Source organism: Anser anser (genome assembly GCF_964211835.1).
Source record: "Anser anser genome assembly, chromosome: 4".
Classification (NCBI taxonomy): domain Eukaryota; kingdom Metazoa; phylum Chordata; class Aves; order Anseriformes; family Anatidae; genus Anser; species Anser anser.
Window position 1 is genome coordinate 32,420,224 of NC_139724.1, and position 25,009 is coordinate 32,445,232.

At 36.2% G+C, this 25,009-nt stretch overlaps 1 protein-coding gene across 4 annotated transcripts in view; it reads right to left on the bottom strand.

Moving 5' to 3' along the window:
• The window catches only part of LOC310898845 (putative RNA-binding protein 46), a 36,798-nt gene continuing 11,789 nt past the window's right edge, over positions 1-25,009 (bottom strand). The window contains exons 1-6 of one of the 4 annotated variants that reach the window (XM_083834408.1): positions 20,391-20,547; positions 18,683-18,853; positions 17,709-17,870; positions 13,009-13,476; positions 11,602-12,375; positions 1-1,550 (exon numbers count right to left, since the gene is read on the bottom strand). In XM_083834408.1, coding sequence (XP_083690534.1) covers positions 1,525-1,550; positions 11,602-12,375; positions 13,009-13,476; positions 17,709-17,859 — 1,419 coding nt within the window. In that variant the 5' untranslated portion in view covers positions 17,860-17,870; positions 18,683-18,853; positions 20,391-20,547 and the 3' untranslated portion in view covers positions 1-1,524. Of the gene's footprint in view, positions 1,551-11,601; positions 12,376-13,008; positions 13,477-17,708; positions 17,871-18,678; positions 18,854-20,390; positions 20,548-25,009 lie in introns of those variants that run through there. The other 3 variants (XM_083834410.1, XM_083834409.1, XM_083834411.1) reach the window with 3 other exon arrangements.

The window sequence follows — 25,009 nt, forward strand, 5'->3', positions numbered from 1 at the left end:
TACTAACAGCATAAATTTAATATCAATGTTCAAATTCAAGTACAGAAGTCAAAAATATGATTTCAACATTAAAAATTACAACACTTAAAACACCTACGTAGCTAATATGAAATACAAATAAAATTTAACTCCTCTATCTGTATCTGAATTCTATCTGTATCTGAATTAACACAAAAATTTAATGTATTGATGAGACATGTTCAACTAAAATATGTAACGGACCTCAATATTTGCATTAAGAAAAAATATTCAGCTTCAAATCTCTCCATTGCATTGTTTTCTGTCTACATAATATTCTTTTTTTTCTTAACAAGCTTTTCAAACAAAACAGCTTACAACCAGGCTGTTAGACTCTCTAACATAAGCTACTTGGCCCATTCCTTGACCAGGAACTGAAACTATATACCAAGTTTAAAAAGGAGGTTGATCCACTGTATTTGTTTCAGGAATAAAAGGAAAAAAAATTTTTTTTTGGTCATTCAATAAATAAGGCACTTCACTGAGAAATGCTGAATAGTTAACACTACAAGAATAAAGATAGCTCACTCAAAATGAATTACATATACCCGATTTAAAAACTTAAGAACTATTTTCCATTTAATGCTAGGAGATCTTTTTTGAAGAAGCATATGGCCTGATTAGAGAGTGAGCAAGCTGCTGTTCAACGTGACAACCACAGGCAAGTAGAACTGCTGGTTACAAGGAATAACCTAGATACAAGTAAGGCTTCCATGAACTCAGAACATACGTGTATTTGGTATTGTCTCTCTTCTAGGACATTTATCTTACGTACAGCTCACTAAGCTGCAATTTCTGTGTCACACTTTTTTCTTTTGCCAATTTTTGTCTCAGGAATTATCTAAGGTGTTGAACCTGTGTTATGACTACAGCAATATACCTTACATAGCCTGATAGCATGTTGATGTAAGGCCCTTCAAAATACCACTCCATCACTGACATAATGCTATTCCAGAAGCAAAAGATTTTATTGGACATGTTCTTCCTATAAAATTTGGCATTAAGTTACAGAAACAACTCTTTGAGTGTCGCATTTGCATTTCATCTTTGAGCTACAACTGGAATACTGGGAATTATGTTTATGTACTAAAAGGCAGGGTTGCCAGTTTGTTTTTTTAGTGTTTACTTCAGATTTATTACTTACAACTGAAACTGAAAAAATACTCTGCATGCAACTCACAATACAAGGGCTGGAATTGTACCGAATTATTTCAACACTAAAGATAAGCTCCTGTTGTATAAACTATTACAGGTAATAAAAATCTTTTAAACAAGTTATCTCTTCAAAACAAATTTAACTAAAATGATTTAACATTCAATTGCACTAATCTTCAAAAATCAAAAGTTAAAAAAAACATGTACTTTGAAAAGTAATTCATCAATAAACGTGTAATCTGAATTTCCAGTAATTGTGCATCAGTGTGGTGTTCTTTTTCCTTCCATGGCAAGATCCAATGTAACAAATTTCAAACTTTTCAACTCCTCAACTGTGTTCTTCAGGGCAATTCAAGCCGAATAGAGCGTACAGTTGCCTGCAGGAAAAGGGGAAAAAAAGGGAAAAAAGTTGGGGGAGAGAAGAGAGAGACTCTTAATTTCAGCAAGCATAATGCATTACCTATTCAAAGATGAAATAAGGAATAACTAATAAGGAATTTACGATAATGGTGTAATGAAAGCATTCGGTGTCTTATCCCAATGCTGCATTCTTCCCTTTCTTCTGCACCCCTAATACTAACTCAAATACTTAAGGAAAGTAAATTTAACCATACTACTTTACCTCCACCGAGCACAAATTTTTAGTGAAGAAAACTTAAATATGCCTATTAGATCGTTGTTCTAAATTGTCTCAATTTGTTACATGTAACGCTATCACAGCAGCAGTCTTTCACATTAATGCTTTAGGTCGAGGTGAGCATTAACAATGAAGTTCTATGTTCTGCCAGCCCTACTTCATAAACAAACTCTGTCTTCAGCATAATCAACAACTGACTAGAAAAGGGCATTAAATTTACTCTTTTTTTGAAGTTACTGACTCTACTGAAGTCAGTCAAATTATTTCATGCATAAACAGACCAACCTTGTTCTGCCTTTCTGACTTGTGTTTCTTCAAGTTCTCCTACGCAGGCCTAGATTTACAAGCTTATGGTCCCTGTCTGTAAGCAGCAGGGACAGAAAAATAACAATCTTTAAGACAAATCCTGGGTGACTCAGATTAGAAGCTCCCAGCAATGAAGTTAACACTGAGCATGGATTTAACACTATTTTCAAACTCCCTTATAAGCTTTTAAAAACCAGTCTTACGACACTCAGAGAAAATGGTAATCCCTATCTCAAAATGGGCAAAGCCTCAGCAGTGACAGGCATTGACACATTAAATTCATCCACAGAAGCACACACCAAAAAAGAGAACATTTACCATTGTGGCATAACATCCGGAAAGTTAAAAATAATGCTATTTTTCTTTTCTTCAAATGAGAGGAGGAACACAGACTTTCTTTTACATGAAACTGACTACCCAGAGAAATAGCCCCCGTCATCAATGTAATAACAACTCTGGTTCTTAACACAAATCTAAACCTTATCTGGAAATGCAAGTGATTCAGAGATCAGTTTAAAGTCATTCTAGGAATTAAAACCCTAACTTCTGTGCTGTACTATCCAAGCAAACATCAGACTGGCTGATCCATCAGCAGGTCTGTAACAGGAGTGCTACGCTCTCCTTTGAAAACAATGAGACCGGACTGAGTATTTTTAAGAGCCCTGCTGGTCTCAAGGTTATTTTGCCATATGCACGCCCCCACCTTCTCTAACTAACAGCCCAAACAGTACAGCTGAGAATGTTTTTGAGGTAAAGAAAACTGCAGCAAGCAATCTTGGGAGGTTTGCTCATTCCTACTATCTCACTGCTGCTTTTAGGGACAGAAAAAGCATATGCTTGCTTAGGGATTGTGACAAAAACAATTGTGTAAGCTATTTGATAAATATTTAAGATTTAAATTCATACTGTAAAGGAACATCCTATACTACTACATTGTAAAAATCACAAACAAAAAATACCAAACACCACTTACGATTGTATTTGATAAACAAAGCCAGTAATTTATGAATTTTTTAAGGATCTTACATTTTGTACTCAGCTGTTAATTGTCTGAACAGCAATAAAGGTAATTTTTATAACACAAACCAAGGCACTATCAAAGTAAAGAAAATGTTTATAATGAAATAGTAAAAAAAAATTTGACACCTTTAAGTTAAATGTCCCAAATCCATGACAGAAGTCTACCAATACAGCCGTTCAAGAAGCCAGATGCTGAGTATACTCTTGAACTAGTTTACGTAAGTTTTATCCTTCATTTGTGAATTGCTACTGCATGCAATAGTTAAGAAGCTTAAACAAGTGAATCCATAGTAAGATAAAAAAAAGTCAATCCACTCATTTCAGAATGCACGCAGTAAACAATACCACATGGTGAACTGGAATTAAACTGCTACTTATATGCTCTAATTAGCCAATAAAATGCTTTTCCTTGATTCAGAGATTTATTAGTATCTTTACTTTTCTAGTACTTTTGAATGCTTTCTTCTACCTGAAAATTAACTTCTTAAATTGTGTCACAGTGTGATGTCACATGGAATAGTAGGTGCAGAGGAACAAAGGATATTTTATTGTGGAATACACTTCTAAAACCTGGCAGATCCCTAAAACTGAGGAAATTTTAACAAAACTTCTTCCCCATAACTCTCAAGTGAGATTCAGCAGGGAGAAACCTCCCAGGACCCAGCCTCTTGCTACAGAGAGTATTATCTTAAGGACTAGAAAGAGGTGCTACCATCTTCTGATGTGCTGCATAGGTCCACATGTGCTGATGGAGCTTCCCTGAATGAAATTTTAAATTGTTAATTCAAGAGACCACTTTGCATCAGCACTGGAAGAATCATACACATTTTGTAACACAAACCTTGACACTGTATGAACCAAATTGTTAATATCCAGCTGGATAGTAGCAAAGCTTACTTAATTGTTATAGGACAGTATAGGATTTGTAGTTCTGTCTGCTCACCAGATTTGTGAAGAAATTTGATTTTTAGGAATGTCTAATCAAGAAAAAAAGTCACTAACTGCTGCGTAGCCATGCAACAGCCCTTCATAAACCTTGCAACACAAGATGAAGGAGAAGCAGCTTGGGCAAAGTCTAAAAGAAATCAAGATACAAAACACTTGTATCTTGTTCCATAAAGACATCAAAACTGTAATTCTGTCTCTTCTGAAGAGAAAAATAACATGTGATGTACAGTACATTTTTAATAGAGCAGTTTCCTGAAGTCTCATTTTTTGTTTCCCATTACTATATAGGGAATACCATAGAATGAATCATAGAACGGCTCGGGTTGGAAGGGACCTTAGAGATCATCTAGTTCCAACCCCCCTGCCATGGGCAGGGATGAATCATCATGTCAGTACAGAGCTCTGCTGGAAATTAAGAGGATTTTTTTATTATTATTATTTTTAAACTTTTTTAAGGAAAGCAAAACTTTAAAAAAAATTAAAGGAGTTCTCTGGTAAATACAAAAGAGTTGTTTCAAGTCGAGGGACTATATTAACTACAGTCAAGAACCATGTTTTATTACCCCTGGTAATCTAAACATAATTTATTCTGCACAATGTTCCACTGAAATCAGATAGGCTACACAGGAAACATTGAACATTAGCAAACCATACGGTTTCTCTTCTAAATGCTTTAGAATCCTAAAAGAGCTAATTTTGAATTGAGTACCTTATTTCTTACACTAAGTGGTCAGGCAGTTGGACTCAACCTTTGTAGGTTCCTTCCAACTGACTATGCTAAAGTTGTCATTTTTTGTAGAACATACAAAGTTTTCCATTTTAAATGCTAACTATTTATAGGAACAAAACAGAAATAGTAATTAATTTTGCAGATAAACAGTACAAATAAAACTTTAGTTTCCAAATGTTTTGTCTATCTTCGTGTTTTACAAGACATCTGATGTTTTGTTACCAAGAAAGGCAATGCTTTTTTTTTTTTTAAACTTGCTTAAATAAATGAAGAAGTCTTCACTTGGACCATATATAGTTCAAGTATTTTTCCATCTAAATTTAGTTTCAGCTAGGGGAGAAAGAGAGGAAAGAGCTGTTTACTGTGATCTTACTAAGAAAACCTTTAGCTAAATAACAATATAGACTCCTGCATTTTTGTAAACAAGAATTTGTCAAACATCTGAATTACAATTCAGGTTCTCTCTCTCCAAAATACAGCAGTAAAAACAACACTAATTTTTAAAGAGGCTATCACAATATTCTAAGACTAACAAGATTTTAACAGAGTACTTACTAGTGCACAGTGATGTAATTTCCACCAAAAAAAAACCACCACTATTTTGGGACTATGTAAAACAGAGTCCTGCTATAACATGAGTTTAGTGCAAGACTATGAAAGCTTTACTCCTTTTACTCGTAACAGAAGGAAACTGAAGGGCCTATCCCCAGCCTCCAAAACAGATCACGCAAATGAGTAAGATGGGAGAGGAATATCTACAACTGCAGGGACCTTCCCGAAATCTCCATCACTTCCAGATAGGACACGAGTACAGCATAAGCAGGAAACCAAACACTGGATGTGGTTTTTTGTTTTTTAATAAATAAATAGAAAATCAATAGCCAGAGTCACTAACCAAGCAGAGAAGTCACTAGTAAACACAATGGACCTCAGTGCTACAGTTGAATCAGAAAAGCTTTTCAGAACTCTTCAATATTAAAGCACCTGTATGTTTACTAAGTATAGGGGTCACAGCTACCTAACTCTGTATTTATGCCTGCATGCACTACTACAATTAACACCATTTTGATGTCAATTCTAAAATAAATGCCCATCTATGCAATTACATTCAAACAGAAGCTAGCATTTCAGAAGAAAACATGTGGTGTCTAAGAATTTATTTGGGTATAATTTAACAAGCAATTATATCCATTTCTTATACAAGAAATTTATGAACACAATTAAAATAAAGTCAGTTTAAAGTGTAACCTAACAAATAAATCAAAATTTCCTTCTACCGGTGGAGTTCCACCAGCAGTAAGTAAAACCAGAAATAATTCTCAGAAGAATGATCTGCTTTTTCAGGCCTCAGATGTTTACCTTCACTGAAGAAAGGGAGGTAGAAATTCTCCTACAACTCAAATCTACACAACTTCAGGTTCTCCTTTACCTGTACTTCAAAGTCATCTGGATGAGCCAAATTGATTCCAGAACCTACAAAGCTGTATTAATGATGCAAGATAGCTGACAGATAAATAATGCCTCTCAGACTTTTTTAGTTTCAATTTGGCTCTGCACTATTTCACCGCTGGTCCTGAAGCAACTTCTGCATTAATTAACACAGCTGTATAGTCTCAAAATTGGAGCTGCCTCATATCTGGCCTGAAGGACAGGGTCCAAAAAGGCAAGAGTTGGAAGTGTTACCATGTTTTTCTACATGGGCACCACACTTGACAGCAAAGCATAACTTTGCTAACACCAAGGTGTCATGCAACTTCTAGAGACAAACCCACGTTGAAATGATGTTCAAAATAATGGAGAAAGTAATTATTTCTTCTACAGGGCGTTCAGTTTTCTTTCTATTCTGTTCCTTCCTTCCTATCCCTCCCAACCCAAACTATGAACTGTCACCTTCTTCTGGAACTTCAACATGCAGCCCGGCTCCATATCCCAGAAATGAACACCTATATATATAGTTTCCATATATTTAAATAAATCATGAACAGAACAAGGAATTAAAAAACTCCAGGATTATCTAGTAACGTTAAAATATAGCTTATTTATCTTTCACTGAAATCATAAGTGTCTGTGTTTTATCCAAGAACCATTTTCAAAATATTTAGGTGACACCAAGTGGTAAATTGTTGTACTGCTATCTATTCAGGACTACTGTATATGGCAACAAGCAAGTAGTGTTAATACAGAAATACCTATTTTTAAAAATAGAGTTCTTTATACTAGATACAGAAGATTATTAAAGATGTCATTACTGTGTGAATATCCTGATTTTATATATCTCACTGTGTTGATAAAAAAACTGCTCTAACATTAAAAAATAACTTTCTACTTGTAGTATAACATTTAGATAAAAAATATGCTATTTGCAATGACCAACTGAAAAATACTGAATTTACACTATCAGTATTCAGTGATTATTTTTACAATATTTTTTCTCTGAAAACCTTTATTCCTGCAGTTTCAGTTCTTTTTTTTTCTCTTGACCATATACACAGTACACCCAAAGTGTTCATGAAAAACAGACTGAGTATTCTTCTTCTCCAAACTTTACCAGGTGCATAACATAGTTGATAAAAAAAAGACTTTTGTTTTGATGTTCAACTGAAGTTGATCAAAATGTAAATGTTTACATAAAAAGAACTGTTTGTGTAAAAATGTGATCTTAGATCACCAGATGATCTCAAACAAGAATACACCAAATCAGAGGAACAGAGACCCTTCTGAATCTACAAGGTCCTTCTGTATACCCCAAGACATACACATGGTAGGAGAGAAATACCAACAAATTCTCTTTTCTCATGGAGATTACCCATGCTCTATGTGCAGCATTGATCAATGCACCATGAAAACTGTTTGGAACAGTGCAGCATTACTTTGGTTGCCCCTCGCTATTCTGCATTATGTAGCAACACCAGCAGTATACGCCTTTTTTTTCTCCTGTATTCTAGCAGGTTCCCAAGAATGGCATACCTACCCCATACCAGCCTTGAGGTGTTGACTGACCACAACCTGCTGCTTTGCTTTTGTACCTACTGCTACTGTACAGAGTTAAGATGTTGACAGTATTTCTGACACCATGTAACTTCAGAGATGTCACCTGGGGAATGGGGCTGCACACCTCAAAAGGAAAGAGTTGCAGTAAGCTATTAAAATGCTATCTACTCTGCAGAACATCTACAGCTTTCTTAAAGCTCAGTGTTAGTCTACACACAAAAAGTAAATAAATCCAAAGTAACTCCAATTCATCTCCTTATCAACAAAAGAAATAGATGTATCTTGTTGAAATTTTGTCTACCTTTGCAAGAAATAGGACTAGCTAAGAGCATCTTCTTTGTCTTTCAGAATTAAGAAACTTTGTCGAATCACGTATTTTGGGTTTAAGAAGCAATGTCTAAAGAGTTAGAAAACAAAATACATCTTGAAATGTACCAAGTAAACCAAAACAAGACATAAGGAAAAAATGATTAGGGGAAGCCTGGCTTTACCAACGGTTTGTCTATCAACACCAAATGAAGTATATAGCTGCAAAGTTTGTGACTGCCCAGCACAAATGATCGCACAAGGAACCTGAAATTCAATCCTTTTGCATAAAGGTCAGAAAGACAGTCTTCAACTTAATACACCGTTCAAACCCTAGTGCAAGTCATTATGGGACAAAAAAAAAAGGGAAGATGACAAAACCTTGACTCTGCCTTTCAAACAACACACCAAAAAAAGTCAACTACTAAACTGGCAAAACAGCAAACATAAAAGAATATACGTACAGATATTCTCTTAACTTTCACAGTCACAATTCCTTTTCTCTTCCTAAAATAAGGCAAAAATTATGTTCTGCTGCTATCTCTTACACCTTCTGGAAAAGTCAAACTCTTGCCCACTGTTTGGATAGTCTCTGGACTTTAGCATGGAACAGATTACTAGAAAGAAGACTTTTTCATTCTGGTTTCTAACAGCTTTTATCCATGTATTCTATTTTCAAATTCTCTCAGGGCATCCCTTTCTGCCCTTTCACCTTAATCTGCTTACGTGACTTTTAAAAGAAACAACAAACTGTAAACGTTATAGAAAATTAAGCAGGCAACACCTTTATGTTCCTATAAGAAAATTACTTACCAGCTGGAATTATTCTGGGTCATCTTTGCATACTTGTATTTATAGCAAGTTGCTTCTGAGATGAAGTACACAAACTTTTCTCAAAATCATTGCTACTTACAAGCACACATACCCATGCAGCATCATTCAACATGTCAGACCACATGACAGACACTTCACTGAGTAAGAGGAATCTTCTGTCCCATCCAACAACATCCAGCCTCAAGTATTTCTTTCAACAGAGTACATTAACATAGAACAAAAACTTCTGTAGATTAGATGGGGGGGAAAACAGAAAAACAAAGCACTATTTCTGGAGTCCTTAAAGCTATGTTTCGGTATTACAACAACGCAAAACACCAGAGGTTTTTAGATCAACATGAAAAAGGTGTATCTTTCAGAAGTCAGCCACATTTGCTCTGAAAGAAGGCTGTGCATGCTCTGTGCTGAACCAAATCCTCAGAAAAGAGGATGCACAGAGGCAACAAAAGAATAAAGAACATTCAGAGTTCAAAGATAACAAGACAGCATTACCAGTACCAGGCCATTAGGTGGCTTTTAAAAATCCAAACCTGGAATTTGGGAATTCTGGTAAAAACTCGCATCATTTGCAATGCATATAGAACCCTGAAATGCTACAAAGCTTGAAAATACTGTTAGTTTAAATTCACTTTAAAACATTTTCCCTTATAGCACTTACAACTATAATTGAAGATAAAAAGCTCAACACACACTTCCCTCAATTTATTTATTTATTTATTTTTTTGAAACTTTTTGCATTCTGGATTTGATAACAGCTGTGGATAAGCATTCTTAGTTTAAAATTTTCTCTCCTATACTCCTCTGGGAAAGAATCACCAAAACAATTTCAAGCAAAACTTTTTATAACGGTAGCTTTAAGCCACAATATGGGCAGATATGCACGGCCAGATATGCAGGGAAACAAAGCAGGGCATGGAGAATGCTGTCTTGAAGCATTTCTTAGGAACAGAAGTGTCACTAACAGAGGAGCACACTTAACCTTATCGTTATTATTTTTTCTCTGAAAATTTAGGGTCACTGGAGCAAAATTATTACGTAAAGCCATTATAATAAACGCTTCTTTATCTATTCTCATTTATCCTCCTTTCATATCTAAAGCAGAATCAAACCAAAAATCAAAACCAGCAGCAGAAGATACTTTGAGAAGAGGAAGCAGCAAGCCATACATAATTTGACTTGTTTTTTTAACTGTTATTCAAGTGGATACATTGCTGAGCCCTGCATGCATGCACAGCTAATCAGAAATGACTATTTGCTGCATTGTGCAATCTTACCATGCTGCTATCTAGAGCTGCACGATCCAAAATCACCAAGCCCGATGCCTCAGACGCTGCCTATAAGGAATTTCGTGCCTTTCAACCTGCAAGCTCATGCCTCAGAAGGCTGACATTCTAACACATGCTTTTCCTAAAACTAGAAAGTGAAAAAAAACACTGTGGTCTCTTAATACACTGAAATAAAAGTAACGGAAGTACAAACTGCCCGAAATTCCTAGATATTAGGCACGTTATTTACGAGTCTCATCTATGACCATTCCAAAACCCAAACTATGCCTTGGCCCAAACAACTCTTGCTTTGCTCCTCTTCTAAATGGTAATAAAAGCTAACTAAAAATCTTTTACATAGAATAGGACAAGAAACTAGTTTGTGTTAGCTAACAGCCTATCATCTCCAATATAAATCTTCACAGAAAGAAAGGAAACCTCTGGCTCTAGAAATAACTAGAAATATTTTTTAATGACAAAAATAATCACATTGCTGCACAAAAGTCTAGCAAGAATTAATTTCACAATACAGCACCTACAGACCTAGGCGTGCTGAAAGAAAGCATGCTACAGATACACAGGAATATTACTCAGTGGATCAGAGAAGTCAAGTGATGGTTCATAATACCTGCAAACCTATAAAGGTCAGTCCTATCTCATCTTGAAATAACACCAGGATGAAAAAGGAAGGAAAGAGAAAGCACAATTGCTGATAAGAGTACATGAAATAAATTACACAAAGTTTCATCTGGAAACACAAATTTTTAAAGCATATGGTATGTCTGTGTAACAGCCTTCAAATCTATTTACCAAAGAGCCAAAATTCTGATTTCATTTCAAATGTTTTATCAGATGAGGGCTACAACTACTAATGAAACAACGTGGCACTAGAAATCAGTTCTGTGTTTTGGATGCTACAGCACAGTATTACAGAATTGAAAAATACTGGACAGGAACCAGATATCAAACGTTACATTTTATATTATTTTTGTATTTTGACTTCAAACAGAAGTAGGGATAATGGACTGTCAGAAATGCAGTAATTTGCTTTCTCAGTTACAAGAAGAACAGAGATCACAGATTTTTATATTAGAACTTCCGCTTTCTAGCAGCCACATTCTAGTTTTAAGAAATAAATACATATGAAGATGCTGGACTTCGAAAGAATTAAGAATAACTGCATCTCAGTTTTCTCCCTTTCTTGGTTTAGAAAAAATAATTTAAACAGCACTTTTTACTTCAAGAACCCTCCAATGATACCATTATAGTGCTGAAAATGTCTATAGAGAGCAACGAAAAAAAACCTTTCCAAAACTATACACAAAGAACAATGTTAAAGTAACGTTTTTAGCTTTGTTTCTTAAGAACTATTTAATAGCATTTATGCTTACCTAGATGTAGAAGTGTCAACTGTGCTGCCAATTCCTTTGCATCTTCTAATGTTGTACAGAGTTTGTCTGGCATGAAGTAACTGTGGGAACCATGTGCAATACTAGGAACAAGTACCTTGTACACCAGGAGTATTTTCCCATCCTGACTCGTGGTTGAATACAAGTAGTATTCTGGTGGTACCCAGTTATTTTTATAGCAAAAATAATCCAGGTGCATTACTGCAGAACTGAGGTGACTAGATTTCAGAGAATACATGCTAATTGGAGTAAGCTTTGTTCCTGGAAGAAATGGGTACATACACCTTTCAACTTCAGGGGGGCTTGGACTGTGCTGACCATTAAGACGAACTGCTGGTTTCCAGGCAGATTTTTGATGACCATCCTCTTTGCTGGGAAACCCTAAGAGACTTTCAGAACAGGGACTTATCTGATCATTAAAATGTTGTTTCCAAGTACTTTCTTTGTTAATTGGCTTTGCCAGTGTTACCTCAATATTAGCTCCATCAATGCACCTCCCATTCATTACAGACATGGCAGCAACTGCATCCTCTCGGTTGAAAAAATGAACAAAAGCATAGTCTCTCAGCTTCTTTACACGTTCAACCACCCCTGGCTTGAACTTGTTGAATTCAGCTTTAATTGTGTCTTCCGTAGTAGAGAGCATTAAATTTCTTACATACAACACTTTGACTCTCTGCATTGTTTCTTCATCAACTTCTTTCTCCGGGTCTGCCCAATCTACTTGAATAGTATGACCCCAGAGCTGGAACGTTCCTACAGCAAAGAAGCATTACATCAATAAGAAAGATGCAAAGGAAAACAAAGCCATTCTTATAGACTACCTCTATAAGAAGCAAACAAACATGATGCACACCACCAGAATCAGACAGTTCTGTTGTCTGCATCCACTTAAGCAAAATTTGTAAAATGTTACTACCTGAAATAATTAAAGAAAATAATCATAAAAATGATTCTCTACTAAAATATTAAAGACCTGCTTTCAACCATCTTTAAAATATGAAATACCAGTAACATCACTCATACCCCTCAATGAAAACAAGGGACACAATTCAAGCTCAGCTTTAAAAGAATTCCTGTGCAGGGAGTAGTACATGCAAATGAAGACTGGATGCATGCCCAAGCAAATATCTATCTTGTTGTAAACTGCAGTAACTTGTGTTCATAAAACAAACGCTTGCTTGTTTTGTTCTCAGAACTGCTTAAAATTTCACTTCTTTTAAAAAGCGATTCATAAACAAAAAAATGTTTTAGCTGAAAGGCACTACTGCAGTTTTGTAACTCAAAGTACAATAAATCAAGGAGAAAAGAGATTACTATCCCCCCCCCAAAAAAGAGTCACATATACTCCCGCCCCAGAATTTGATTTAATTAAAAAAAGAGGTTTACCTGGGATTAGCCTCCTTCTAGCTATTGCAGCTGCTCTGTGGGACTCATATTCTACGAAAGCAAAGCCACGATTTTTAGTTTTGTCAATGGCACTTGGATAAACAATGACATCCACCACTCCTTCTGTAACTTTTTTCATTTCATTCAGTATTTCTTGTTTCGTCTTTTCTTTTGGAATTGCTCCAATAAATAGCCTGCAGTTGTCCAAGCTGACGCAGACACCAATAAACTTCCCTGGACGAATTTCATAGTTGTTAAGAATCCTGATGGCTAGCTGGGCTTCCTCTTTAGCAGTGTACATTACAAAAGCATAGCCTCGATTCTCACCGCTGAATTCCATCATCAGTCTAAACTCGTAGATCTTCCCAGCTCTCTCAAAAATAGGAACCAATTCATCTTCATACATATCACGAGGAATCTTACCCACAAAAACTTCACATCCACGAGGCGGTGGGGGACCTTCCCAACCTTAAAATGAATTGTCCAACAAAAACTTTAGTACAAATGCCAGACAGGCACAACTCCACACGCAATTTGGGGTTAGAACTTATTTACTTACTATTAGTCAGTTTAAAACTGGTATATTCTCATCTTATTTATTTATGTTTAAATACGAACTGTACACACAGAGCAATAGTCCTTTCTTTCCTTTTTTGTTGTTTTTCTAAATTCCTTTTCTATTTCTTTCACTTAAATTTGGATGACAAGCCACTGAAACTAACATTATTTAAAACACTGGCAGGCTTGTTGTCAGTCTACATTTCAATCATTTTTTGCCCCTTAAAATTATGTGTTACTTATTAGTACAACTGATATGAGGTAACTCAATTGCTAGAGAAAGAACTTGTTATACTTTCTACATTTAACATTTTAAATTTGCAAAACTTTCACCACACTTCTTACCCACATTTTAAGAAGTTTTTAGTAGCCCCCAGAGCCTTTTTCCCCCCCTCAACAGCACTCAAAAGGTCCAACATCTTGGTTTCACCATCTCTGTTTATCCACTAAAACAAGAATCCCTAAGGACGGTAGGATATGAAACCATCTTTTTTTTTCAGTACCCAAGAACACTGAATATTTTTCCTCCTAAAAATGGATCAGTTTTCACAGGCTGGAACTGGATGCTAAGGGGCGAAACAAAAAATCCACAGAACAGATCCATGCATCTTGTCCTTATGCCAAGCACACTGATGTATAATAAAGACTGTATCTCTGCCATACATGCCAAAAGACATGTTCAACAGATAATGTAAAAATGAGTATACACTTTTAAAAAAATACGGAGTAATGGTCCATAATTATGTCATTTATCTTCCCCAAATCTGCATTTTTTAAAAAAAGGTTGCCTAACTTAAAAAAAAAAATAAGCCAATAAATTAGAAAAGAGTTTCAAATACAGACAAATCATTCAATCGTAACTAGTATCTTTTTTGAAAGCTTTGACAAGAAAGGTTCTCTACAGAAGAGAAAGGAAGGGGTATAAAGCTGTTAGAAAAAAATAAAATTTGGTAACTAAGTATTAGTATGAAATGACAAAGCATAAGGAGGCAAAGGAAAAATGTGACAGTTATCAAGTTACAACAAGAAAAATAATCAAATGTTTCACTTTGGCTTGAATTTCACGATTACCTAAATATGATTAATTCTGTAATTAACTTAAATTTTTTCCTTCACATAAGTATCACCAAAGGACAAGTAATTTACTCCTGATTTTTTTTTTAAACGGAACCACTACAGAATTTTTGCGTTCTCGCAGATTAAGTTTATAAACTGTACACAAATTACACACATAAGAATATTATGTTTGCAGCAATCTAAGCAGAGGACCCAAACAAAGCAATGAAAATTGTTTTGTTTCTTCAAAAACACTTTTCTGATATACTTTCCTCGAGTGGCATAAGTGACAAGAACCTTGCTACTAACAGTGAAGGTGGCAAAAAATTAAAAATAATGAATAAATCAGTTTTTATGGTTAATGTTGAGCCAGATCAACTGCTTGCTCCGGATAATACAACAGCCACACAAACAGCATGGTAACAGAAAAACAAAGCTGATATCTCCTCCAACAGCAAAACAAGCTTATATAAACTATGTCATAAGCAAAAATCACAAAAAAAAGCAAATAGTAATTGTAGTTTCTCAGAAACCATCTCAAACATCCAAGTCTCACTTGTCCTAGAAAACTGTTCATAGTTACTTAGGGCAACTTCCAGCCTAAGAAAATACGAAAATACATGAAGACTAGAAGTAGACAAATAATTAATGTCAGTGAACAGATCTATGGAAAATACTTTTGTCAAACAGATCTCATTTCAGAAAAGATTACCGAAGTCCATTAATAAACATAATTTTTGCCAAAGGAGTACACCTAATACTGTATAACGTTTTAATTAAAATTGTAATTTTACATTCCACAATGTTTTCATTATGAGAAAAAAATTATTAGCATAGAGACAGGCTGAAGTCTCAGAAAGCAGCCAGCAAAGCCCTGCAGTTCTGTATTCAGGGCCATTTTCAAAAGAATTTCATTCAGCTCTGTTCTTCTATTTTACCAATGCTGATAAAAGTAGGCAGGTAATTTTAGTCAGGAAAAGCTTCCAAATAGCAATCATTTTGATGCAGCTGTCTGTTAAACTGCATGTAGGAATGAGAAGTAGAGCTCAGGCTTACAAACGTGACTTAAAGCCATGGGATCACAGGTCACTAGGAAGAATGATCCAAAACAGTGGCACAAAGAATCTACCATCTTTCTGCTTGTGTAAGTGCATAATCTGTCTCAAAAAGAAGAGTTACTGCATTTAGAGAGTTATAGGCAAGACTAATGGCAATATTATTATATATAAGTAACTGATAGCATTATTAGAGAGAATGGCAGGTACTAGATGTCTTATCAGGAAAACTCAGAAACTATTTCAGACTAGAAAAAAAAGCCTAAATTCAGCAGGGAAGACGTTACCCATTTTAACAAGCTAAGAGTAGAGTAGATAAACCCATCTTCCAGAGCTCTCAAAATCAAAGCCAGATACTTTTCTGAAAATGCATTTTTGGAAAAAAAAAAAAAAAAAGTCAGACTCAACACAGCAGTAACGGAGGAGAAAGTAAATACCCAAGAAGTTGAAACTAAATGATTTAGAAACCACCTATTTTCTTAAAACGTTCTCAGGAACACCGAGAATAAAAAACACAATGACATTTTGGTAGAAGAAAACAAAACCATGTATTTTAACTCTTGAATACAAGAATAATGAAAAAAATGTAATTAAGAAAGACACCTAGTGAACTATGCCTCCTCCTGTATTTAAGTTTCTTCACTCAAAATGACAACAACAAAAATCATTCCTTTGGGTTTTATCCATTTATTTCATAAGCTTTCACCATTTCCAGCACAAAATAAACCCATTAGTTTCATGCATCCCCATAATCATGCCAGTTGAATGATCTCGCAACATCTTTAAACAAAAACACTCTTATGAGTTCTACTCAAAACTAAGGCTCATTTAAATTTTTTTTGGAAATTAAGTTTAAAGTGCTGAACAAAGGCTTCTAGTTGCACTACCTGTGAATGTTTTACTCATTTTCTGTAAGTAAATCCGCAGCAGCAGTTCCAACAAAAGCATTTCAGGAAGGGATATGGCTATTTTAAGGTGCAAGATTTATTGTTGTTATAGTATTTACACAAAAATTAAGTCTTCCAACGCAGTAACATTCCTAAAAGTATTTACTAAACCCAGTACTACAGCCACTGTTTCCAAATTGCAATATACATATTCCATATACTGCAGGACTATTAATTTTAATTATTTTGTCACTGACTTAAGTGAAAATATAATTGGGCATATACAAAAAACACTTTAGTGTCAGAGTTTGTTTTCACTGCAGCAACGAGTTACCTATTCAATGAAGAGGTCTCCTGCTTGTACCGTGATAAACCCCAAACCACCATAAGTTAACCGAGAAGATTACTGTAGTTTTTATTAGCATGAATGCAGTTTCCCTTATCCTGTGGTATTTTTTTTTATCAACTCTTATTTTCTGCTTACACACAGATATACACATAAAAATATGTTTTTCAGAGTATTAAGTGAAAGAACAGCAACGTATGAACAATAAACTGACTGTTGTAGTTGATTTTTCCAGTGAATTGCAAGCTCTGTATTTACCAATTCTTCATTTCAGAATGTTTTTGTTGTGGAGGCAGATTAGGTTATGTTAGATATGAAGAACAGATTAGGCAACTCTGAAAACATTGAGTTAGGTTATCTTCACCACTGACTACTCAGAAAACAGAGGTTTGGTAAAAAAAAAAATGCTGAGGCCAATGCAAGTGGTGTGACAGGAAATACAGTTTAGGCCTGTAACCACTGACTTGTCCCTTCTGTGCCACTGAACATGTTTTAAAACATGTTCTCAGCCACTTGGAACGCACACAGTATTTTCAATTCCACATTTGCCTTGCCACCTGTCAACCTTAACTGCTGTTAAATCTGTGACTTCTTAAGGCCATCACAAGTGAATGCTCACCATAGTCTAGCACAAGATAGAGATCTTAAACGTTTGAAAACTAAAACATACCAGGACTCCATACATGTTGTGTCTTACACAATATACAGGACACAATGCTACAAGAATTTTTAGTCTAATTCTATATAGCTATCCTTAAACAAGAACTTCAACTTTGTGATCTCAAATGAAATACTTACCTGGTGGAGGACCACCAAATTTTCTTTGCCCATTTTCTTGAACCATGCTGTATCCAGTCTTCTCCATCAGGGCCAGTAAGGCAGCCTCATTCTGGGTACTACTTCTGATTTTGCCACATCCATTTGTTGCAGCTGTATTTTCCTCATGCATATCTGCAACAGCTTCAACAGAATATCACAGATATTTCAGTTCAGGTAAGTCTAAGCTGTTGTCTGTATACAGAAACTACCAAAGCACTGAAAAACACAACTCATGCTACAATTGGCTATTTAATGTGACTTCGTTTAGCATAAAACTGCAATCCTATGTGCAATTACCATCATCTACATACTTGTTTTCAAAACATTGTTCCGTAGCTGTAATAAATCTTCAACTTTAAGCAGCAACTATACGTTCTGTATTTTTTTTATACAAATGGTATCACAACTATTTTCTAAGTATGCTGTCCTTCAAGTTACAATAATGAATTCTTTCATAAAGCTTGTTATCACAGTTGTATAGAGACCTGAACGCTACTCAAAAGGATAAATTCCTCTTCCTTATTACTCTATTTTATAGAAGTACCATTGATTTTAAAACTGGATTTGAGTCCAAAAAAAAGACTTCAGAAATGCACGAAGTCCATGTCTAATTAATGTAAAGAATTCAAAGAATTCATGAACAGAAATAATTTAATTAAAACCAATATATAATAAAACTTGGCAGAACTGTCTGTCAAAACTAAGAGGCTGAGATAATTCCACCCCAGGGTCCTTATTTTCATGCCTTTATTCATTTTTACATCAAAACTGAAAAAGGTTTATCAATATCAAGTCTTTAGCAAAAGGCTTGTTGCTGCCATGACCACTATTGCCCAACATGACAAACTCTCCTACTACAGCTTTAGGTTTCTGTTATCTAGGTCACAGAAACTAATCACACCAAGAAAACCACACAGTAATTAAGAACTTTACTAATCACACTACTCACTTACAAAAGTCTGACTTTAAAGTCAGATTTTTTCACTGACTTTCTCTCCTTGCCCTGCTTTTTCTTCTTTTCCCAAGATCTTCTGCCGTAAGGTCCACAGTACTTAGCCAAGAAATCTTCTTCAACACTTCAATCCCTGGTCCAAGTCATCTGTCCACATGGTATGTCCCTCATTCTCCAAAAGACATGCAGCCAAAAAAAAAAAAAAAATCACCATGAGAAACATCAACTACAACTGTTTGTTCTTTAATGCCTTTTATATTTTCTGCTTGCTTTGTCTTCAATAAATTGAAGCTTCGCTAAGTAACATCCTGAAGAATTCTCCACTCCACCCCCACCATGAGTAACAGCTAATACCAGACTTCATTTCACACAAAATGTCTCGTCAAACCACAAGTTATCTGCTGAACAACAAAGCTTCCTTCATTGGACCTAGTTAAGACCTTCACTAGCAAAGTATGTGGAAAGCAGAGAATAAAGGAAACTAAACCACAGAGAGTAAACTGTCACGTGCCTGTCTCTTCGCTGGACTTCCCATTACTCAAGGTCCCAAGAAACAAATTAGCTCAAGTGCTGCACCAAACTTGAATTAATTCCATTGCTGCATTAAGTTGATCGATGCTGCCGAAAATGAAGGAAGAAGTATCCCAAAGCAGCTATAATTGCATCCATTTTCTACAGTCTGAAGCAGAAGTCACCTTGCCCTCTTCATCTTGTTGCTCTTGGTTGTTTTGTATAAAGTAAACTGCAGCGAACTTTTACATCTAGCTTGATTATCCAAACGAGCACCATTACCTATACAGTTTATTTTTCACACAACAGCCATCCAGATAACTTCCTACTGCTACCAGAAACAAGAATTACTAAAAATAAAGCCATACATAATGGGTAACGTAGCACAAGTTATCCCACCCACCCTTTCATATAGAAGGGTTTTCAGATGATTGCTTGTCACACTGACCAAGTTCCTGCCTCTATACTAAAGACATTAACCAGCCCCATGGTTGTTAGAAGTCTTACTATTCTTCACTTAGATACTCCATTGAAACTACTGCAGTTCCTCTATCTAAAATAAGTCTGTGTAAGTTTATAGAAGTTTTTCAGAAGATTTATGCCATAACTACTTATGGCTAGAATGTTTTAATGATTAAGCCCCTTCCACCACTACATTTAATGCACGTTATGCTGTGATATTACTGTTCTGTGTTTGCATTATTTTGCCCAACAGCTTAGTCCCTTTAACCAAGCTTTGAATCATGGCCCTGTTCTTCAGTGCAGTCTTTCCACAACAGCTGATGCTTTAACAGCCTGTACACGTCCCTTAATTAGAACACTGATAAAATAAACACAACTCCTTTTTTTCCATCCCAGAAAAAGAAAGGTTTTGTGTATATAATTATACATAATTTAGCTTATGGATTTATATAAGTATTTAGTAATAATATAAGTTGTGTATATAATTATATAAAATCTAGCTTATGTATTTATATAAATCTGTAACAATAATATCTATTTTAATATATATATGCATTTTTCTTTTCTATCAACCAGGTGTTCATTCTGGGACAGGAACCTATGTAAGCAACCATTTTGGACAGATAACGTTCTCGCGATGCCCACCACAGAACAGTTTAAAAAAATAAAAATAAAATCCCCTAAAACTTGACTTCAAAAAAAACGAGCTTTGGACGCGGCCAGCAGCCCACAAATACCCCCTCACCGCCGCCGCGGCCCCGTCCTTCTCCTCAGGGCGCCTCTACCCGAGCGGGACACCCGCCGGCAGACACCACCGCCCGCCCCTCACCGCACCACTGCTGCCAGGCAGAGGCGACCTCACCGCCACGGCTTTCCCTCTCCCCGCCCCAACTCAGCCAATCAGCAGCCGGCTGAGGTGGGCGCGGGAGTGATTGACAGCAGGCGCTGGCCAGTCAGAGTGAGACAGAGGGCAGCGGGGCGTGGCACGCGAGCTCCTTTAAAATGGCGGCCGTTGAGGGCCGTTAGGGCGCGTGGTGGCCGACGGGACAGTTAGAGCGTGAGGTGGGGCCGCCATGAGGGAGGGATGGCAGCCCCCTTAGAGCCCCACCTGAGGGACGTGCGTGGTCTGCTGCTGCCCCTCGGGCCGGCCTCCTTTCCTCCCTTAGGCAGGAGGAACCCTTGGGCTCAGAGGCAGCTTTTTTGTATCTTTTGGCTTACAACCACTCTTGGAAGACCTATCTGGGCCTTTAGGATAGGCTGTGGTGTAAGCATGCGCGCATGCGCTTACTGTTGTGCTGGTTCCTGTTGGCCACCGCAGTGCTTCAGTGAAATAAATCTGTTTTCAATCCCTGCTGTGGTAGTTCAATTTTTAGCCAGCCCTAATAACATAATCATTAGTGCCATAACAACGCTAGGCCCTTCCCAAAGCAGTGGGGCTCTGAAGGCTTTGCAGTTTTAGCACTGCTTTGAATCCCCTATCAAAGCTCCTCAGAGGCACTGCAGGCACAGAGCTTTGATGGGCATGCATCAAGTGCACAGCTGTCAATAAAAAGTATGGGATTACCCTGGAAGTTCTTTAATTTGTTGCTATCCAAGCGTTGTAGCCTGTTTTCCATATCTAGCAAACCAAAGACTCACTGCCAAGAAACATTGAGCAAAGACTTTCACTTCCTTCCTTATACACCTTCCCTAAGCTGTAAACAAAAAACTCTGCTTTTGAATATGCCAGAAAATCCCAAGAAATCTAGTTTAGAGACATGCAAATTCATCTTTATTACAAATATATCATAGAGTTTTTAGCAGTCTACTTTTAAATATATACTACCATAAAATTGTATTTTAATATAGCATATTAAATGTTTACCTATTTGAGTTTCCTTTTTTTTAAAGAAAAAGCTTATCTTTTTATCAATAATGGCATGATATGCTCATTGTGTATTTTACAAATGATACGACACCATTTAAAAGTCCTGAATGGCCAAAAATGCTATTGCCTTCAAGATTAAGTGCCGCCACCTTTTTCGTTCAGGTGCCTGCTGGTTTTTTGACCGCACCTAACTCAGCTGTGAAACCTCTAATAGGAATGAATTAGAGGTATACTACAGTAAATAAAGTTTTGTGTGTTTTGTCTGTAACTCAGTGTCACTGTTACCTTGGAGACTCCTCATTTTGTGGCAGAAAACCCTATGCGTTTCATTTGTAATTGCTAGTGGAAAGAATTGAAAGAACATGAACAACTTCTAAGCGAAAAACCTCTTCAGCATTTTCTTTGAATTTCACAAATTTGACATCTTACTGGGCAGGTGACCATGCACAACCATTTCTGAGGTACAAATTACACTTTGCTGATGAGCAGCTGCTCAGTAAGGAATTTTAACCCGTTCCAGTAATTCAACAGCAGCAGATCTCAAGGAAACACACAACTTTGCTGTCAGGTCTTCCTCTTTATGGCATGACATGAAGAAAAGAAAACTAAAATAACCAAAAAGTCTTAATTGTTATTTCTTATTAAACATCAAAGTCAGCTGTAGGAACTAAAGACTCATTTGGTTTTCTTGCTGACCCCTCCCTATTTAAAAGAAATTAAGATCCTTTTCTTCTTTTGTTCCACATGTGCTAATTGGGTATTAGAGCTCTCACTACCCCCTTGCCCACAGGTGCTAGCTGTTTCTTTCTGACAATCCAAATTGCTCAGTATAATTAAGTTTTACTATGAACAGCTGTTTCTAACCTGTATTTGTCTTGGATTTTGCTGTGACTTGTTAAACGTGATAAAGTCTGAGCTTAATATTTTCAAGTCTTTTCTAACAGTAAGGCAGTATTTATAAGGGAATACAACACTTTTAGTATATCGAACAGCATATCAGATAACTTCAGGTATTCAAAAAAAGACTTTGCATAGCTGAAAACATGTCAGGGCTAAAACAAAGCTAGTTATTTAACCCAGATAACACTAAAAAACATTGCTTTTCTTGTATTAGAGCTAGAAGAGTCCTCAACAAGCAACCTTCTCAGTCAATCTTTTATTTTAAAAAGTTAATGTAGTTAATTTTATGCTTTTAACAACGTGTAATTGTGTCAAGTAACTTGGAACAGTTGTAGGGGACAAGCCTTCTCTGTTCCTCCTCCAGATAGGCACTGCCACCAATGAATTCTGCCTTGCTTTCATGTCTTCCCCTTTGTCTCACATAGTACTGGGTTGCATTGTGCAGTCAAAAGACAGCTCGTTTTTCAGTAGCCATCATTTGTAAAGGTATGGTGGAAGGAGAAGGTCAATGAACATTTTAATTCTCATTTCTAGGAGTGATAACTCTTCACAGCAAAGAGACAGTTTCTCTCAGTTATTACTCTCTCTTCTCCCCATCCCCATATATAAATACCACTCATCCAAAGACATGACATATTTTAATTCACTTGTTTTTAATGAAGATTTACTAAAAGATGGGAAAGAGGACCAGGCTCAGAAGAATGTTTGTTATTTATCAGAGAACTTAGTTTTTACTGCCTTATTTAATTGGTACTGTAGTACATAGCTGTTTAATGTTTAAGCCTGATAAATAGAAGCTTTTTTGGGGGTTATTTTACCAGAGTCATAAGTATTTGGCATAAATTCTGGTTAGAAAATTACCTAAAATTGCAAATAATGTGCTATTTGCCCTGAAGCTTTATTCAATTCCTCTTAATATAAAGGAGACACAGAGTTAGCTTCTTCATTAATGTCTTTTTGAAACTGTCACAAAAATGATGGATGAGGAATGAGAGCAGAGTCCTGCCAAGATTATGACATTTATTCCTTTGGCTAAATTTGAAAACGTGAAAGAGGCCTTTTTCTTACACATTTTATTTTATAGCACTGCATCAGACAGTTGCTTTTCTTTTCCTTTAAGTTATTTTAGGTAGCTGTAACACAGAAGTCCTTGATGTTTTTTAACTTCTGTTTCATTGGAATGCTAGCAAGCCCCAGCATATATTCCTGGAGTGGACTACTACTGCAGTTGTAATATGTTTTAATAGAAGCATAAGCTTTTTCTTTTTTCTTTTTCTCTTTTCTTTTTCTTTTTCTTTTTCTTTTTCTTTTTCTTTTTCTTTTTCTTTTTCTTTTTCTTTTATTCTTTTGGTCAGAATAAATTTTACTATGGCCTGGAGCGGGAAAAGAGGGTATGTAGTATTTCTGCACTCTGACAGGTTTGATATGTAGGTAGTGGAAATACTTTAAAAGGAAGCAGACATCCTTTGAAGTTTAAACAAAGGTCTTTGTAGAAAACCTAGACATAATATGATTGTAAATCTAATTATACCAAGCTGTCCAGAAAGACTTAATTTCAGTCAGTCGTTCCACTTTCTTTTGGGTTCCAGTTCATCAAGTAGCCGTTTTAGTAGGATCCTCCTAACAAGGCATCCTCGTGCCTGAAGGGTCTGTTTTCTTGAAAGGTACCATTTGCGCTTGTTCAGCTTTTTGCCTCTGAAGAGCTGCAATCCTTTTTAATTATAAAATCTGATATTGCTGGAAGAAGCATTAGGGGCAACAATGTTAATTGTAGAGAAATCATCATACAGAATTGTTTTCTTTCCTTTGTAAACCACTTCAAGACACACGTCATATGATTTTTAACATGCAGATGTGCAATGAATATGAAAAAAATATAACTTCTGAAGCATGTTCTGTGCTCACCTAGATCAACATGAATATCAACAGTTTTATTGAAGTAAATTGAACCAAACCAACTTTAAACCAATATCGCTGAGTGCAGTGAAGTAAAATGTACATAACGAGGTGTATAAAATCTCTTCATTTTTTTCCCTCATGACCTCCAGAGCTATTGCTTTCTTCCTCCTCTGTATCTTGCTCTCAAAACCCTGTGCGACAAAACCATACCTTTAATCACTGAAATGGCTGTTTTCTGGGAACGCAGCTGACCCAGAGAAGGGAAGGAGCAGCTTGGAATTGCTGAAAAAAGTAACACTGCAGAGGGTTGGTGAAAGAAGAGCTAAATGTCAAAAAATAGAAGGGAAGATAGGACGGGAAGGAGGGAAGAGCCGCAGGAGATAGAGAATCCTTTCCTTTAGTACTGCAGTCTTTTGATTCTACACAGTTACACAATGCTTTTCCATCTCTTTTTTAGGCAGACAATATCCTGAAATGGCAGCATATCCCCTGCATGTCTGCAACAGCAGCAATTAAAGAAATTTGGCTTTTTTGGCACTTTTGAAATACTGTTGTAACAAACCTGAGACCAGAATTTTCTTTCCACACCGATGTGAAGCACAAGGAGCTGCAGAGCAGGCTTCCATTAGTCACACCACTGGTGTCCCAGTCCTCACTGGAGGACTTGGAAAGATCAGAGATGGTTCCCTC